This window comes from Dendrobates tinctorius, unplaced genomic scaffold (assembly GCF_039654945.1).
Source record: "Dendrobates tinctorius isolate UK_male_01 unplaced genomic scaffold, ASM3965494v1 ptg000035l, whole genome shotgun sequence".
NCBI classification, from domain to species: domain Eukaryota; kingdom Metazoa; phylum Chordata; class Amphibia; order Anura; family Dendrobatidae; genus Dendrobates; species Dendrobates tinctorius.
Window position 1 is genome coordinate 44,239,941 of NW_027361703.1, and position 19,380 is coordinate 44,259,320.

Genomic DNA, 19,380 nt, shown 5'->3' on the forward strand with positions numbered 1-19,380 from the left:
AATGACAGTATCTCCTCTCTCTCACAGGTGGTTGAGCCATGCCATAACTTCTCCTCCAAGATGGGACATCAGAAATTCCACTTTCACTTGATCGGATGAAAACTGATGAACCAACAACTCAAAATGTAGGGAACACTGGTTAATGAACCCTTAACATTGCTTAGGATCCCGCAGTGGAGCAGGCAGACGGGGTCCAGGACCTGGAGCAAGACTTACAGACTGAATGGTCACTGCCAAGGTTGGACTGGAGCAGATGCGGCCGCAGATGCCAGGGCATCCATGTGGGTGTTCACTGTTTGCAGATATAACAGGATCTTGTCTTGCTTGTCTCTGATGGGTTGACTCTTGGTACAGATCCAGGATTGGGGGGGTGTGAGAGTCAGCGGGTTCAATGGCCTTAGCAATTGTCATGTATCTGGTTGTGGAATCACTGTGCCATGTTCCGGGGGGAGAGTGTAGTTAGACTTGAACCCAGGTGGATGTCAGGTGCAACTCGAGGACAGACCCCGGAGTCATGGCAGCTGAGCCCCAAAGGAGTTCAGGGAACCAGGGAAGGACTCGTAGTCAGAACGGCCCGGAACTGGATAGCTGCAGAATGGATACTGCACGGCTGGTTAATAGAACAGTACTGGAACGGAACACAGAATGGATATATGCAGGATGACAGGAGCAGGTACAGCTTGGACGAGTAACTGTAGCAGTACAGGTGCAGACAAAGTGCATCAGGACTGGGTATAGGCAGGATGGAATCAGAAACTGGCTCAGACAGGGCAGACAGACTCAGGATCAGGAGGACGGATAGGAACAGATACTGATACAGACAGGACATATTTAAATGGGATCAGGAAGTATGGATACAGGAACCTACTACACACACTTGTAATAAACTAGAGGCTGAAGCTGGTAAGGCACACTCCCTATAGGGGAATGTGCTTTAAATACATAATGTCTCTCAGCCATTGAATGGAGACATTTACAGATGCTCCTAAAGGGACAGCGCTTGCCTGCTTGAAGAACACTCCCAGAAGACCTGCGTACCACGTGCAGACCCTTTGAGGAACTAGAGGCTGCGAGAATCGGTCCAGCGGGGACAGGTGAGGGAGAACCCCATCGCCCCTACTGAGATGAGGCAGGGGTGCCAATGCTGCTCTTGTAAGGGGATACAAAGGTGGTACCATTTCTTCCCCCTGCACTCGTCCCTGTATCTTGAATTATGTATTTTATGTACTATTTCTGCTACTGTGCATATTCCTCTATGATGTGTAAATATAATGTGATGTCCTGTTATGTGTTAGTCATAGGGAAAGCGTAGTACTCATTTATGGCCACTAGAGGGGGCATTATAGTGTACGTAATATAAGCTTGGCGTTCAGTATACATTAGTTAACGGCTAACTTTAGGAGGAGTCACTGGAGGGTAAGGTAGAAACAGTTTACTGGATAGTGGCGAAGGGCTAGGGAGCCCATACAGCTCGGGTGGGCTTAGAGCCTGAGCTACCCAGTAGCTCCGTAACATTAAAATAAAGGACCCAGCCATCCAGGGTACAGTTAACGGAAGTGCAGCCGTGCAGCAGTGTGACAGCAGTGGGGAGCAGAAGTGGAGAAGAGGTCAAGAACAGTATGGGGACGCAGGTCGCTCATCATGTGGCAGATCATCACATGGGCTGATGCCCTCAGATCTGGGGCGAAACAGCTGAGAGTCTGAACAGAGAGGACACTGTGTTACCACAAGAGGCGGTACAATCTGGGCACATACTGGGGGACCAAGGAAGAAGTGCAGGGAAAGTGGAGAATGGAAGCTGTTTGGAATTCTATGCAACTGCTGTCTCTGATAAGGATGTGCTGTGCAAAGAGGAAAGTAAAGTTCTACGTTTTCAGTTTGATATGGACTCTGTCTCTTATTGTGCCACAACTAGAGTTGAGCGATACCGTCCGATACTTCAAAGTATCGTATCGGATGGTATCGGCCGATCTTTAAAAAAAGTATCGGTATCGCAGATTCCGATACCGGAAGTCCCATTCAAGTCTATGGGACTTCCGGTATCGGAATAAGAAAAACCCTTTCCTGCCCTTGTACAGCCTCTCTGGGGTCTGTACGGGCCTTTCGGGGGGCTGTGCCGGCCTGCCAGGGGGTCTGTGCAGGCTCCGGTGGTCTGTGCCGGCCTGCCGGTGGTCTGTGCAGGCTCCGGGGGGCTGTGCCGGCCTGCCGGGGGGCTGTGCCGGCCTGCCGGGGGGCTGTGCAGGCTCCGGGGGGCTGTGCCGGCCTGCCGGTGGTCTGTGCCGGCCTGCCGGTGGTCTGTGCCGGCCTGCCGGTGGTCTGTGCAGGCTCCGGGGGTCTGTGCAGGCATCGTCCGATGGGACTACAAGTCCCATCGGGCGATGCCTGCTACCATGACAGTGATTGACACATTAGCCAATGATGGGACAGTAGTAGTCCCATCATCCGGCTAATGTGTTAAATGTAAAAAAAAAAAAAAAAATTACATGCTACATACATACAACATGCATACTACATACATGCTACATTCATACTACATACTACATACATGCTACATTCATACTACATAAATACTACATGCAACATACATACTACATATATACTACATGCATGCTACATACATACTGCATGCTACATACATACCACATATATACTACATACATACTACATGCATGCTACATGCATGCTACATGCTACATACATAACACATATATACTACATGCATGCTACATACTACATATATACTACATGCATGCTACATACATACTACATGCTACATACTACATATATACTACATGCATGCTACATACATACTACATGCTACATACATACTACATATATACTACATGCATGCTACATACATACTACATGCTACATACATACTACATATATACTACATACATACTACATACATACTACATGCATGCTACATGCATGCTACATACATACCACATACATACCACATATATACTACATGCATGCTACATACATACTACATGCTACATACATACCATATACATACTACATGCATGATACATACATACTACATGCATGCTACATACATACTACATGCTACATACATACTACATATATACTACATGCATGCTACATACATACTGCATGCTACATGCATGCTACATACATACTACATACATACTACATGCTACATACATACCACATATATACTACATACATACTACATACAATACATTCATACAATACATACATACCACATATATACTACATACATACAATACATTCATACAATACATACATAGACATACAGTACATATAACATAGAGTAACATACTTACCAATACTTGTCACATTGTTCCCCGAAGCCATTGTCTTTTCCGGAATAAATATTAACATAACAAACCACAAAAATACTCACCCACGATCCGAAGCAGTCCACGAGTGTGTCCCACGACGATCTTGGGTAGAGAACTGCAGCATCAGCTGTTGCTGCCGTTCTCTACGGGCTGCAGGAATCCAATGACGGAAGGTAGGTATCCTTCCGCACTGTATTCCTCCGCCACTTAAAAAAAAAAAAAAGTCCCTAGTCTCACTTTATGCCATTGCTGTGTGGGAATTTCCCACGCAGCAATGGCATAAAGTGAGACTAGGGACTTTTTTTTTTTAAGTGGCGGAGGAATACAGTGCGGAAGGATACCTACCTTCCGTCATTGGATTCCTGCAGCCCGTAGAGAACGGCAGCATCATCTGATGCTGCCGTTCTCTACCCAAGATCGTCGTGGGACACACTCGTGGACTGCTTCGGATCGTGGGTGAGTATTTTTGTGGTTTGTTATGTTAATATTTATTCCAGAAAAGACAATGGCTTCGGGGAACAATGTGACAAGTATTGGTAAGTATGTTACTCTATGTTATATGTACTGTATGTCTATGTATGTATTGTATGAATGTATTGTATGTATGTAGTATATATGTGGTATGTATGTAGCATGTAGTATGTATGTAGTATGTATGTAGCATGCATGTAGCATGTAGTATGTATGTAGCATGCATGTAGTATATATGTAGTATGTATGTAGCATGCATGTAGTATATATGTAGTATGTATGTAGCATGTATGTAGTATGTATGTGGTATGTATGTAGCATGTAGTATGTATGTAGCATGCATGTAGTATATATGTAGTATGTATGTAGCATGTAGTATGTATGTAGCATGTATGTAGTATGTATGTGGTATGTATGTGGCATGTAGTATGTATGTAGCATGCATGTAGTATGTATGTAGCATGCATGTAGTATGTATGTAGTATGTATGTAGTATGTAGCATGTATGTAGCATGTATGTGGTATGTATGTAGCATGTAGTATGTATGTAGCATGCATGTAGTATATATGTAGTATGTAGTATGTATGTAGTATGTATGTGGTATGTATGTAGCATGTAGTATGTATGTAGCATGCATGTAGCATGCATGTAGTATGTATGTAGCATGCATGTAGTATGTATGTAGTATGTATGTAGTATGTATGTAGCATGCAGTATGTATGTAGCATGTATGTAGTATGTATGTAGTATATATGTAGTATGTATGTAGTATATATGTAGTATGTATGTAGCATGTAGTATGTATGTAGCATGCATGTAGTATGTATGTAGCATGTAGTATGTATGTAGCATGCATGTAGTATGTATGTAGCATGTATGTAGTATGTATGTAGTATATATGTAGTATGTATGTAGCATGTAGTATGTATGTAGCATGCATGTAGTATGTATGTAGTATTTTTTTTTTTTTTTTTTTTTACATTTAACACATTAGCCGGATGATGGGACTACTACTGTCCCATCATTGGCTAATGTGTCAATCACTGTCATGGTAGCAGGCATCGCCCGATGGGACTTGTAGTCCCATCGGACGATGCTTGCACAGACCCCCGGACATCAGCACAGCCCCCCGGCAGGCCGGCACAGCCCCCCGGCAGGCCGGTACAGACCCCCACAGGGTGCACAGACCACCGGCAGGCCGGCACAGCCCCCCGGCAGGCCGGTACAGACCCCCACAGGGTGCACAGACCACCGGCAGGCCGGCACAGCCCCCCGGCAGGCCGGTACAGACCCCCACAGGGTGCACAGACCACCGGCAGGCCGGTACAGACCCCGGGCAGTCCACACAGCCCCCCGGCAGGCCGGCAGAGACCCCCGGAAGGCCCGAAATGACGGCGCATCATGATGCGCACACACCGCGCATCATGATGACGTCAGTCTGTCAATCAACTTTGAACTTCCGATTCCTATGCCGAATTCCGATATTGAAAAAATATCGGAAGTCGGTATCGGAATTCCGATACAGCAAGTATCGGCCGATACCCGATACTTGCGGTATCGGAATGCTCAACACTAGCCACAACGCTAGCAGTGGAACTTCAGCCAGCCCGATGGGACCCTGATGGTGCAGAAGGTGAAGCAGAAGGCATGCTGCAGAGGTAACAGTATTTTTATGTGACAGGAGACCAGGGCGTGCTAAAGCACATACTCTTAGCCATGACTACCGTCCTTGCCCTCCCTCACACGCTAACATTGATGCATCTGCAGCAAGAGGTTTTGGGGCTTACTTCGAAGTTAGACGGTGCTTTGGGGAATGGTCATGTGCTTGGAGGGCTTTAAATCTGAATAGGAATTTGGATTTTTGAAGTGCTTTTCATGTGCGACAACTTGAGTGTAGTCCACTGCATAAAAAACATGTTGGTGGATTCGCCACCCATGGTGGAGTTGTTACATAGTGTGGTTTTGAAGTGCTTGGATCTTAATGTCTTGTTTTATGCCACCCATATGCCAGGTGTACTGAATTCCATAGCCAATGCTTTGCTTCGCTTTCAGTGGGACCTGTTTCAAGAGCTGGCACCAGACCCAGAGCAGCAACAGACCCTTTGGCCTCATTTAGCTATGTGATCTGGTTTCCGTGCAGCATTAAACTTGTTGAAGAATTCAGTTACTCGTGTCACCTTGGTAAAATACATGTCGGTATGGCGATAATGGCAGGATTTTGTTGATTCAATTGGTGAGAGAGTTTTGGAGGCTGATCGAGTGAACCTTTTGCTATATATGATCAGCAGAGCATTTGAGGAGAGATTGTCTTTTGCGATTGTTTCTGGCAAGATAGAAGAATTAGCATTTTTTTAAGCTACTGGGTTGGAAGGATGTCACAAAAGATTTCCTGGTCCATCAGGCTTTGAAAGCTTTTCGCAAGAAATATACAGCCAAGGATTGGAGACATTTCTTTTGTTATTTTAGGACAGCTTCTGGGCTGACTTAGGACTGTTTGTAGGTCAGAGTATGAATGTCACTTGTTTGGGATGGCTTTTGTTTTGGCCTTTTTAGTGCACTCAAGGTGAGTGAGCTTGTGAGTAAAAACACTGGAGGTCTGTTGTTTAAGTATGTGCCATGTGAGGTAGATGTGTTGTGATGTTATTTGAGATACTCGATTGCTGACACCCGTGGAAAGGGTAGCATGATTGAGCTTTGAGGAGTGGTAGGTTTGGAGGAGTGTCCGGTAAGATGGGTTTCCTTACTTTTGGGAATGATATGTTCCCATCCAGGTTCCTTTTTAGTCCAAGTATGGGTCAGCACAGTCTATTTATCAATTTGTGAGCATTTTACAGCAATGCTTGATAGTGTGTGTTTTGAATGGTGCTGATTTTGGGTCTTACTCTTTTCGGATTGAGACTGCAACAGAAGCAACTCGCTGAGGTTTAGGAATTCAGGCAGTGCATAAGATTAGTCAGTAATAGTCAGTTACATATCAGTTGTATGTTAGACTGCTAGAGGGCTGTGTGTCTTCTCCATCTATGACCCCTCCCACCTTGTCCACCACTCCATGTTTTGTTTATTTATGTATTTAGGAACTCCTTTGTTGATATGGGTGTTAGGACATTATTACGTTTATTGGGGTTCTCATGCGAGACCGACAGGATGACAATTGGTACTCTAATTTAAACGCTTAAAAGGGGTCTGTAGTCCCTCCAAGGAGGTAGCGTCAGTACAGCAGATCCGTGTCAAGGGCAAGCTATGGAACTGGGTAATTTCGGAGTTACATTTTCACATCGCATGCTTGACATGGAAGGTCAGATGGAGTTAATTTGAACTCAATCGGTACAGATACAGTATTTGGGCGTTAGCCTTAATGGAAGGTGTTGAGAAGGTCTTGAGTGTGTGGTGGGACTCACAGGCATAAGGACTCGAGTCATGCGTGCTCGCTGTGGCGGGAGAAGGAAGGGGGTATTTTGAAGGAGGTGGTTTGCACTAATGGATGAGGGGGAACCCTGTACTGGCATCAGTCACCCCCATGTTATGTTTTGCTATTAAAGAAATTGTGAGCGGGCCCCTATTGAGCTCAGGTCTCAAAGGGACATTTTGAATGAGCAACATTCAGTCAAGTGCTTACGATCTGGTGCAGTGCAGCTGAGGGCGGTGGAATGGAGCCTTCAAATTCCCCATCCTTTTTAAGGTGGTTTATGCCATGAATACACAATAATTTGTATTAATGAAATATTTACTGTTTGTTGTTATATAGTAAATGAAGCTGTTGTGGCCTTTACATCCAACGTTACACAGTGAGTTGTTTTATTTGGTTGGGTAATTGGTCAGGTTTGGGGGTGGGGGGTTTCAGATATAGGGGGCCGCTTGTCACACATTCCTGGAGTTAAAGGTTTATGGATCACATTGAGTTCAGGTGAACTCCCACATGTGAACATCTTTCCATTGTGTAAACCATAATTTATATGCCTGGTCTGGTCCTGGGTTGAAATTTGCTGGTTGGCATAAACTGTGTTACTGAAATCGCAGCTCTGACACTGGACCGTGGGCTAATAAGAGGGCAAGCAAATTGCATATTAAATACCCAATAGTAAATATGAAATTTCCAGCCTGACCTCAAAGGACCATCTGCCCAAGTTTTGAAGCTCAGGCTCACCACGCGAGGTGTTAGGAATGAAACTATAGTTTCAGTCACACTCCTCCTTGGTTCTGAGTTTCTGCAATAAAGTACATAGATATTATCCCATTTTTCTAGTGTCAATCATGAGTATGGCAGACTTAATCTAATGTTTTTTTTTACTGAATTTATAATTTCCTTTACAGTCCCGATACAGTATGATGCGCCCCGACACAGTATTATGCCTCTTCTATGCTCCTTCACACAGTTAAGAGGAGACTGAGAAGCAAAAACCTGTTAAGAGATTACCTTGAGAGCTGCCTCTAGTGCGAGTAGCTCGACTAAATGTACATTACTGCCCAAAATACATCTATATTACAATTAATATTGAAGAGAAATACTGGCACACAGCAAAAACAGTTATAACCGAGGTTCTAAGTTGTGCTCAGAATACAGTCCGGTTATAAGCAATATAGAGAAGATAAACTAATGTATGTCACTCATGTACCACGCTGTACTCTTTTTGAACATTTGGAATAAAGTCTATTGACTTTTTATTGGGTGAGTGCCACAGTTTATCTTCTCTATATTGCTTATATATTGCTGTACACTGCTGTCAGTGAACGTACATGTACGTAAGCATAAAAGAATGCACTGAAGAAGAATTAAATGCAAAAATAAGAGAAGAAATCATACCTTACACCAAATGTTGTCTGGATAATTGTAGTGATCCCTACGCATGTAAATATTGTTCCTATTAGCTGGCTTACAGTTTGCTGATCATTTCCAACACACAGAGCATTTGCTAGAAGAAATGGAATAGCGATTGTCCCACTGAAGCATGTCAGGTAGTGCTGCAAAACAGTAAAACCGGGACACTTTAAGGGGTGTATGTCTACACCAAAACTCTAATTAAACCACTTATAAGGGTATGTAGGGGTCTGTTGCTCCTATTAAAAAAATCATACAAGTACTGAAACTTTTATAGTCTTCTTCAGTAACTGATTTTATTTTAGCAATACATGGCAATATTGATATTTGTCATGGCTGGATTGTAAGGAGGGCTTTTATGGGTATGTGCACATGTTCAGTATTTGCAGCCAAAAATTCTGCTGTAAATACTCATGTGCTGGCAGGCAAAATGTAGCATAACATCAGGGCCGCCACCAGGGCATTACTGCCCTTACTGGCGTATGGGGCCCAGTGGGTAGAGGGGGCCCGGCTGGCTAAACTGGGCCCTTAGCGGTGCTGCGGCAGCTGAACGCTATTGACATGCTTCCCCGCCAGCCCGCACATCAATCGGAGGCTGGCAGCTGACGTCAGCCGCAGCGCGCATGTCGCTGGCGTCTGACGTCATTGTCAGTCGCCGGCGAGTGCAGTTCAGCTGGGTGGAGGGAGCTTTTTGTTTTTTTGTTTTTTTATATTGAAAGCGGCAATCCGGGGGGCCCGGGGCAGTCTGTGAGACACGGGGGAAGAATGCAGACATGATGGGGGAAGAATTCAGACATGATGGGGGCAGAATGCAGACATGGGAACAGAATGCAGGCCATGACGGGGGCAGAATGCAGACATGGGGCAGAATAGAAGACATTATGGGGGCAGAATGGAAGACATGATGGGGCAGAATGCAGGACATGATGGGGGCAGAATGCAGGACATGATGGGGGCAGAATGCAGGACATGATGGGGGCAGAATGCAGGACATGATGGGGGCAGAATGCAGGACATGATGGGGGCAGAATGCAGGACATGATGGGAGCAGAATGCAGGACATGATGGGACAGAATGCAAGACACGAAGGGGGCAGATTGCAAGACATGAAGGGGGCAGAATGCAGTACATGATGGGGCAGAATACAGGACATTATGGGGGCAAAATGCAAGACATGATGGGGGGCAGAATGCAGGACATGATGGGGCAGAATGCAGGACATGATAGGGCAGAATGCAGGACATGATAGGGCAGAATGCAGGACATGATGGTGGCAGAATGCAGGACATGATGGGGCAGAATGCAGGACATGATGGGGGCAGAATGCAGGACATGATGGGGGCAGAATGCAAGACATGATGGGGGCAGAATGCAAGACATGGGGGCAGAATGCAAGACATGATGGGGCAGAATGCAGGACATGATGGGGCAGAATGCAGGACATGATAGGGCAGAATGCAGGACATGATAGGGCAGAATGCAGGACATGATAGGGCAGAATGCAGGACATGATGGTGGCAGAATGCAGGACATGATGGGGCAGAATGCAGGACATGATGGGGGCAGAATGCAGGACATGATGGGGGCAGAATGCAAGACATGATGGGGGCAGAATGCAAGACATGGGGGCAGAATGCAAGACATGATGGGGCAGAATGCAGGACATGATGGGGGCAGAATGCAGGACATGATGGGGCAGAATGCAGGACATGATGGGGGCAGAATGCAGGACATGATGGGGGCAGAATGCAAGACATGATGGGGGCAGAATGCAAGACATGGGGGCAGAATGCAAGACATGATGGGGGGCAGAATGCAGGACATGATGGGGCAGAATGCAGGACATGATAGGGCAGAATGCAGGACATGATGGTGGCAGAATGCAGGACATGATGGTGGCAGAATGCAGGACATGATGGGGCAGAATGCAGGACATGATGGGGGCAGAATGCAGGACATGATGGGGGCAGAATGCAAGACATGATGGGGGCAGAATGCAAGACATGGGGGCAGAATGCAAGACATGATGGGGCAGAATGCAGGACATGATGGGGGCAGAATGCAGGACATGATGGGGCAGAATGCAGGGCATGATGGAGGCAGAATGCAAGACATGATGGGGTAGAATGCAGACATGGGAGCAGAATGCAGACATGGGGCAGAATGCAGACATGGGAGCAGAATGCAGACATGGGGCAGAATGCAAGACATGATGGGGGCAGAATGCAGGACATGATGGGGGAAGAATGCAGGACATGATGGGGGCAGAATGCAGGACATGATGGGGGCAGAATGCAGGACATGATGGGGCAGAATGCAGGGCATGATGGAGGCTGTTGTGAGTTCATTTTCCCCTTCGTCACTGAGGGCTGGTGAACTCCCTATTCTGGTAAAGGAAGGTGATGAGCCTGATTATCAGGCACCTGAGCCTAATGATGATGACTGGCTGAGTGGAGTCACGGACTGGATATAAGGCTGCTGACGCCCTTCTGCCCTGCAGGTGATTTCTCTGTGGACTTCTAGAAGACCAGTCTGATTCCTGCTCCTCTAAAGCTAAGTTTTCTGCTTTGCCTTTTAGCATTTGTGTTTTGCTTTTGTTTGCCTTGCTTTTCTGGATTCTGCCATTCCCTGCTGGGGTGAGCTGAATCTCCTTTTGCCGGTTGCTCTGTCTTCAGAATATTCCTGAGTACTGACATAGTCTTTTTGAAGCCTAGCGTCTTCAGGGCCTTTTTCACTGTCAGTCTGTTGGCTCTTATTTTCATAGGGTTTTTCACGGATTGCAGACAGCAGCCTTCCTGTCTGTTCCTATCTAGTTAGCTTGGGCCCCGTCTTTGCTCAGTCTATCTTTCTGTCTGTGTTAGTGTTCTTTCTTCTTGCTTCACCGTCATTATATGTTGGGGGCTGCCTTTTGCTTTGGGGTCTGCTCTGGGGCAGTTTAGATTTCCCTTTCTGTCTTTAGGCTATATAGTCCTCCGGCTGTGATCGAGGGGTCTAGGGCATCGTAGGAAGCCCCCACGGCTACTGCTAGTTGTGTTGATAGGTTCAGGGGTCTGCAATCCGATAGCTGCCAACTTCTCTGGTTTTCTGGACTTAGCTAGCATTTCTGTTTTTGCCTCCTACGGTGACTCATTCATAACAGAGGCAGAATGCAAGACATGATGGGGCAGAATGCAGACATGGGGCAGAATGCAAGACATGATGGGGCAGAATGCAGGACATGATGGGGCACAATGCAGGACATGATGGGGCAGAATGCAGGACATGATGGGGCAGAATGCAGGACATGATGGGGCAGAATGCAGGACATGATGGGGGCAGAATGCAGGACATGATGGCGGCAGAATGCAGGACGTGATGGGGCAGAATGCAAGACATGATGGGGCAGAATGGAGGACATGATGGGGCAGAATGGAGGACATGATGGGGCAAAATGCAAGACATGATGGGGCAGAATGCAAGATATGATGGGGCAGAATGCAGACATGGGGCAGAATGCAAGACATGATGGGGCAGAATGCAGGACATGATGGGGCAGAATGCAGGACATGATGGGGCAGAATGCAGACATGGGGGCAGAATGCAGGACAAGATGGGGCAGAATGCAAGACATGGGGGCAGAATGGACATGGGGCAGAATGTGAGACACAGTGGCAGAATGGACACGGGGCAAACTGAGACACAGGGGCAATGCGAGACATGGGGGCAGAATGTGACAGTGAGACACAGGAGGGGGCAGAATGTGAGGCACGGTGGCAGAATGTGACAGGAAGACACAGGGGGGGCAGAATGTGACAGTGAGACACAGGAGGGGGCAGAATTTGAGACACAGGAGGGGCAGGGTGCGAGACACATGGTGCAGGATCATGGGACAGGATGGATACAATGTAGACAGATGGGGCAGGATCAGGAGATCATATGGGGGCAGAATGGATGAGGGCAGGATGAGAGAAAATATGGCGGGTGCCAGGAATGAGACACACGGGGGCCAGGATGGGGGATATTATTACCATAGGGGCTAATTAATGGATATTATTACTGCAGTGATGTATTTATTTTATTTTTTTGAGAATACTGTTTTAAATGGGGGGTCCTGTTACTGTGCAGAGCGACACTATATCGCCTTTTTTTCTTCTTCTGGTGTATTGTAGAAGTTGGGAAAAAATTAAGTTATGTGTTCTGCAAGTGGAGCTCTAGATAACGGTGTTATTTCCTGCACAGACGAACCCTGGCTGGAAGACGTGATAGCGGTCTGTGCTGGATGAAAGATAAAAAGCAAAGCTGAAGGACTTCACCTAGAAACGTCACTGGTGAGTCAGTGTGTTACCTGTGCACTGACACTATACACTATATACAGAGTTCCTGTGTACAATGTCACCAGTGATCACTGTATTACCTGTACACTGGCACTATATACAGGGCTCCTGTGTATAATGTCACTGGTGATCACTGTATTACCTTTACACAGATACTGCATACTAAGTACAGATCTCCTGTGTATAATGGCACTTATGGTGATAGTATTATGTTTTTTATTAATGATCAGTATTGTAGTATTCAGTCACCATGTGGTGACATGTCATCCCCTGAAGAAGAAGTGTAAACTTCGAAACGCGTTGGGAGATAAAAGTACAATTAACATAATCTGGAAGGAGTGATCTGTCGAGCAGCGCACGTTTAATCCATAAACTTTCTCCTTTACCTTGTCGTGGTGGCAGATTTAAAAAATCTTTTGGCCAAAACAAGAGCTGCTGGCTATGTGTGTGATCTGGAGATGGGAACTGTTAATGTGTGATTGGTGAAAAGCAGAGTTTTTCCAAGAGAGAGCTGTGGGACTGTGGACAGTTCGAGGTGTGGAGGGCGGGGCTGGGGTGGAGCCTGGGCAGAGTCTCAAGGGGGCCCCGAAAATTTTACCAGTATGGAGCCCTGAAATTCCTAGTGGCAGCCCTGCATAACATACATATGTTTTGACATGGTTTTTATTCGTTTCTGTTGCATTTTTTGCATGTGTTTTTGATGCATTTTTCCAGTTCATTAATATGGGTGAAATCTGCAGTAAAAACACTGAAAGAATTGGCATGCTGCAGATTTTTGATTTGCTGCAAATCTACAAGGAAAAAAAATGCATAAGACTTTAGGAATCGCATTCACTTTGTTGGGAACAGGAAATTCTTCAGGTTCTTATGACAAATCTGTACAAAAAAAGTGGCAAAATTGTAACTAACCCGCAACATGTTCACAGACCCTAAGGCCCCTTTCACACGTCCTGATATTTCCAGCGCCGGGAAAACGGTACCGGAGATATCAGTGTCGGTGTGTCCGTGTGTGTAATACGTGCGGCACACGTGTGGCAACCGTGTGCTGCATCAGTACCACACTGATGGCTGCCGGGGAAGAAGCGCTACTGTAAGCGCTGTTTCCCGGCGGCAGGTGCTGAACGTGGCTCTCATTCTCCCCTGCTCTGCCAGCGATTGATGAGAGCAGAGGAGAATGAATGAATGAAAAAACACCCAACGTGGGTTTCCCCTAGGTTTTTGAACTAACCTGGCAAAACTATTATGTTTCAAAAATTGTGCTGATGTACAGTAGACTTGTGCGAAATGTTACAGTATTTATTAACTATTTTGTGAGACATACAGTGCTGCTCAGTATTATTGACATCCCTTCATTTTTTTCATCGACTGTACATTATCTTCATAAGTAAATGGAAATGTACCAAAGTTATAGCCTCAGGATTTTTTAATTTGTGGCCCAAAATAATACAATAAAACATTGATTTTCAACATACATGTTGCAATTTCAAACAAGAAATAGAATAAACAGCATGTGCAGCAACAAAGGCACCCCTAATTAATACATGACTGTACACCCTTTATCATTGATGACAGCCTCCAAACGTTTCTTGTAGCCATCTATAAGCAACTTCCACTTCTCAGGAGGTATTTTCTTCCACTCTTCCTTTGCAGTTTGTTCAAGTTCTTGAATGTCTGGAGAGTTCTTTTTCCCAATGCCATATTTCAGCTCACCACATAGATGTTCAATGGGATTGAGGTCAGGATTCATTGCTGACCATTTTAAAACAGTCCATTTTTTCCTTTTCAACCATTCCTGTGTACTTTTGAATGTGTGTTTTAGGTCATTATCTTGCTGGAGGACCCATGATCTTCAACTCAAACCAAGTTTTCTTACACTGGGTAGGACATTTCGCTCTAAAATCTCTTGATAATTTTCTGATTTCATGATTTCTGTGATATGGTCAAGGCCTCCAGTACCAGATGCAGAAAAGCAACCCCACAACATTAAGGATCCTCTACTATGCTTAACTGTTGGTAGGGTATTCTTTTCCTTATAATCTTCATTGCGACATCTGTAAACAAACTGTTGCTTTGTATTGCCAAAGAGCTCTAATTTTGCTTCATCTGTCCACAAAACATTTTCCCAGAAGGATTGTGGTTTGTCAAGGTACTCTTTAGCAAAGATCAGTTGTTCCTTTTTATGTCTTATCTTCAGCAATTGTTTCTTCCTTGGCCTTCGCCCAGAAAACTCTGCTTGGTTTAGTGTGCGGTGTATGGAACTTGTTGAAACCATGACCCCAGACTGTTCCAGGTTGGCCTTCAGGTCTTTGTATGTTTGATGTAGTGTTTTTTCGACTATTTGCACCAATCTTCGAATACATCTCTTGCTAATTTTCCCACTTTCCCCCACGTCCAGGGAGGTTCTTGATGGTGTTATGCTTGGCAAACTTCTTAATAACATTGCACACTGTTGAATCTGGGATACTAAGGTTTTTGGAGATGGCCTTATACACTTTGGAAGTCTTGTGTTTGCTAATAATAGCATTTCTGATGCCCTCAGACAGCTCCTTTGTCTTCACCATTGTGACAAAAGGCACAGGGTCTACCATGTAGCTTTTAAAACACTGAAGTCATTATTCGTTGGATAACTCATGTCACATGGGAACCAACAATTAATCAAAGCTGTTTCTCATTTGTAATTTACCACAGGAGAGTTAAAAAGTGTTTCAATACTAATTTAATGTAAAGGGTACTAATATGAGTGTCACAGCAAGCTTTAGGTTTTTCCTATTTTTCCCTCCCATTCTTTTTTGTTTTAAATTATTTTTTTTCATTTGCTCTTTTGTATTTAACACGAGTGCTCAAAAATGCTGTTTCATTTGACTTTTTTTTCAGGAGACTTTCACATTGTGTATTTAAACTGCATGGGTGCCAATAATAATGAGTAGGACTGTAATTCTCTTACTTAGGGCCATAAAAATTAAAATTTTGAAAATTGACAAATTTTCACCAAATGTCCATTTTTTTTACAAGTCTTATTGAACAAATTTAACCACTGTCAGGAAATACAAAATGCCATGAAAAAACAATATCAGAATCAGTGGGATACAGTGAAGTATTCTAGAGTTATTACTACATATAGTGATGCTGGTCAGAATTGTAAAATTTGGACTGGTCATAAAGATGAAAACAGGCTTGGGGGGTGAAGGCACTAATTATTTTTATAAAACAATCCAGCTCACCGATTATGACATCATGAAGGTCGGAGCACGGAACCGCCGGGTCTTGGCGTATAAAATTCCAATGAAGAGATTATCCAGCTCAACAATGAAGTGAAAAAACAATTCTTTATTCACTCAGATTTAGCAAAAATAGAGGATAAAACTCAGCATAGTAGGACAAGAAGTTGCGTTATCAACGTGTTTCAGGTGTCACAGCATCCTTAGTCATGAACAAGGGTGCTGTGACACCTGAAACGCGTTGATAACACAACTTCTTGTCCTACTATGCTGCGTTTTATCCTCTATTTTTTCTAAATCTGAGTGAATAAAGAATTGTTTTTTCACTTCATCGTTGAGCTGGATAGTCTCTTCATTGGACTAATTATTTTTGTTTACAATTTTTATTTTACTTGTAATCCAAGATCTAAGGAAAAGGCAAAGTTATCATGGAGGGATGTCTAATATTTTTTATTTCTATTTACACATTACTAAAGTAGGAATTACTGAACATGAATTATTTTCATTCACACATTTTACTGTACCTGTAATCCAAGGAAAATGCAAAGATACCATGGAGGAACGTCTTCAATTTTGTATAGCATATCAAGTTCTGATTTCATTTCTGTAGTTTGAAGTGTTGGGTTATCCTCCTGTCAAATAAATAGTTTATAAAAACTATTTGTAAAATGTCACTGGTTTTCAGAGATTTTTGATCTTATTCCCAGTTTTGAAGTTACAAAGGATACAGAATGACTTTTGATTTCTATAATTGATTCATTCTGGGGCCTTTGGACTTGGACTTGGGTTATTCATTATTATACAGTGCATTTGAGAGTAGACTTGGATCAGAAAGTACTAAAGTACTTAAATAGAAGTTGCTCATATGCTTCAACATAATGTAGAGTGCCACCTAAACTATTTACCTAGCATGCCATTCATATTTTTTTTAAAAGAAAGAGACCGATTCATCAAAATAGTGTTGTAAAATCTTTGAAAAGATTCAATATTTCTGTGCAATGTGCATTTTTGCAAAAATGTACTGACTTTTGACATTTTCACCCCAATTTGGAAAAGCACCCCTGTCAAATTCATCAAATCTACTAGTGTTTTCTATGCCAGAAATGCTACTTCAGGTTCTGACTGGAGTAGCATTTCTAGTGTAGCACCATTTACTAGAGACACAGTATCTTTTAAGTGGCATGTGTAGTGTACTCTGTCAAGACTGTCAAATCAAGATTGATAAATCTGACCCACAGTGCTGTACAAGATGTGGGTTGCAGTACATTAATGGTATAACATGCAGAATGTTGCTACATTTGAAAGTTATGGCCTGTCTTCACCATGGTTTTTTAACCTGTATCCTGCTTTTGGATTTTTAATGAAGATTTCTTAATAAAGTTTCTATTTTTAAGTAAGAAGATGTGCTGGAGTATTTGGATTTTTGTACTTATGTCAGCTTGTGACATTTCTTAGCACCTTCATCAAAGAACTGCCTCCAACGTGACAAGTAAAAAAAGGTGAGCTGAATATATTTGTATTTGAAAGTTATGGTATTCTGTATGTGAAAGCTCTATAAAAAAGATCTTTTACCAAATTTTTCATGCTGAACTGGACACACGATGTAAGAGTGTTTGCAAAGCAGAATGAAATGGTGCTTTCACAGGGTTTTTTTTTATTTCACCTCTCTGTTGCAGAAATATTAGCAAGAGGGATGAGCAAACGTGCTCATTGATAATCGGATATCACCCAAGTGTCTGGGTGCTCGAATGTGCTCATTACTCGAATCATCACACTGCATGTTTGGTGCTTGTTACACAGCCAATAAGCTTGCTGGGATTGCCTTGGGATCATGGTAGTGCATTACTGTGATTGGATGGCCGTGTGACATAATCAGGGATTAAAAAAGGACAGGGGCCACCAGGCTCTTCACACAGCTCTGTGACAGTTTGTATTGGAGGGAGAGAGTGCTTGTTCAGGCATGTATACACAGTATAACGAATCAGAGTCCTCTACTGTTAATACTAGTGCTTGAAGCAGAACTAGCATACTAAGAGCCCTTGTCACCTTGTCAGGGCTAATTCTTTGCTTTGGTATTTGGATCACACACTTTCTGCATTTAGTGTAGGGAGGGAGAAAGAGTTGCAGGAGCAGGGAGAGCTGCAGAATACAGTCTGTAGTCAGGAATTAGGGCTGTGCAGTCCATTGCCAGGTATATAGCTGTAGTTTTTTTGGGGTGAGGGGTGAAAAAAATAAATATATTTTGATCCATCGAGTATTACGTGTTTTGTGTAACTTTTTTGTGTTAAATAATACTCAAAAAATCTTTGTTCTAGGGTTTTGGTTTTTTTTTTCAAAACTCTCGAAAAAAGCATTTTGCAGAGTTAAATTTCTCACCCATACACTATTCCTTGGTGTGTGATACATTTCTGTGATCTATAAAGCTGAAAAAAGTGCTTAAAAATTTTGCTTGAGTTAAATTTCTCAGCCATATAGTATTCTGTGGTCTGGAGCATATTTCTGTGATATCTAACACTCTAAAAAAAGCATTACAAAAATTTGCTGGATTACATTTCTCACCCATACACTATTCCGTGGTCTGGGGTACATTTCTGTAATATATAACAATCCAAAAGTGTTATTTTTTAATGTATTCAATTAGTCATCCATAAAGTTTAAAGTGCTTAGTGGACAACAAAGATGTCAGAACCACGCGAGACTGGAGGGAGGAATATTGGAGCCAGCAGAAGCTGACTCAACAGCACAGGTGGCAGGAGCCTGTGGTCCAGATCCAGACAATTTCCCAGATCCACCAAACCCGATCCCAGGTAGCATCCTTTACAGCTGGGGCTCTTGCGGACTGTGGACAGTAGAGCCAGTATCCAGGAACTGCTGCGCGGACGGCGGCACCTGGTCTATTTGGAAAAGTCAAGGAGGCGAGCCAGGGCCTGGTCTGGAGAAATGTTATTGGGCCCCCTAGCCGCAAGGTACTGAGAATTGACAACCTGGAGGGTGGTCATTACTTTCAACAATCAGCAGAGAAGGGGGTCCATTGAAGAGTTTGGGACAAGTCATCACATCTTGTCAATAGTGATGAGCTAGCATTAAAATGCTTGGGTGCTTGTTGCTCGAGTCGAGCAAATTGTTTTGCTCGGGTGCTCGACCCGAGCAACAAGCCCAATGTAAGTCTATGGGAAAACCGAGTATTTTTACTGTGACACCCCTCAGGGTCTGAAAAGGTCTGAAAATGATG

General features: G+C 43.9%; 1 protein-coding gene across 1 annotated transcript in view; it reads right to left on the minus strand.

Moving 5' to 3' along the window:
• The window catches only part of SLC23A1 (solute carrier family 23 member 1), a 260,181-nt gene that overhangs the window by 223,681 nt on the left and 17,120 nt on the right, over positions 1-19,380 (minus strand). The window contains exons 2-3 of the mRNA XM_073573448.1: positions 16,673-16,780; positions 8,603-8,760 (exon numbers count right to left, since the gene is read on the minus strand). Of these exons, the coding sequence (XP_073429549.1) occupies positions 8,603-8,760; positions 16,673-16,780 (266 nt within the window). The remainder of the gene's footprint in view (positions 1-8,602; positions 8,761-16,672; positions 16,781-19,380) is intronic.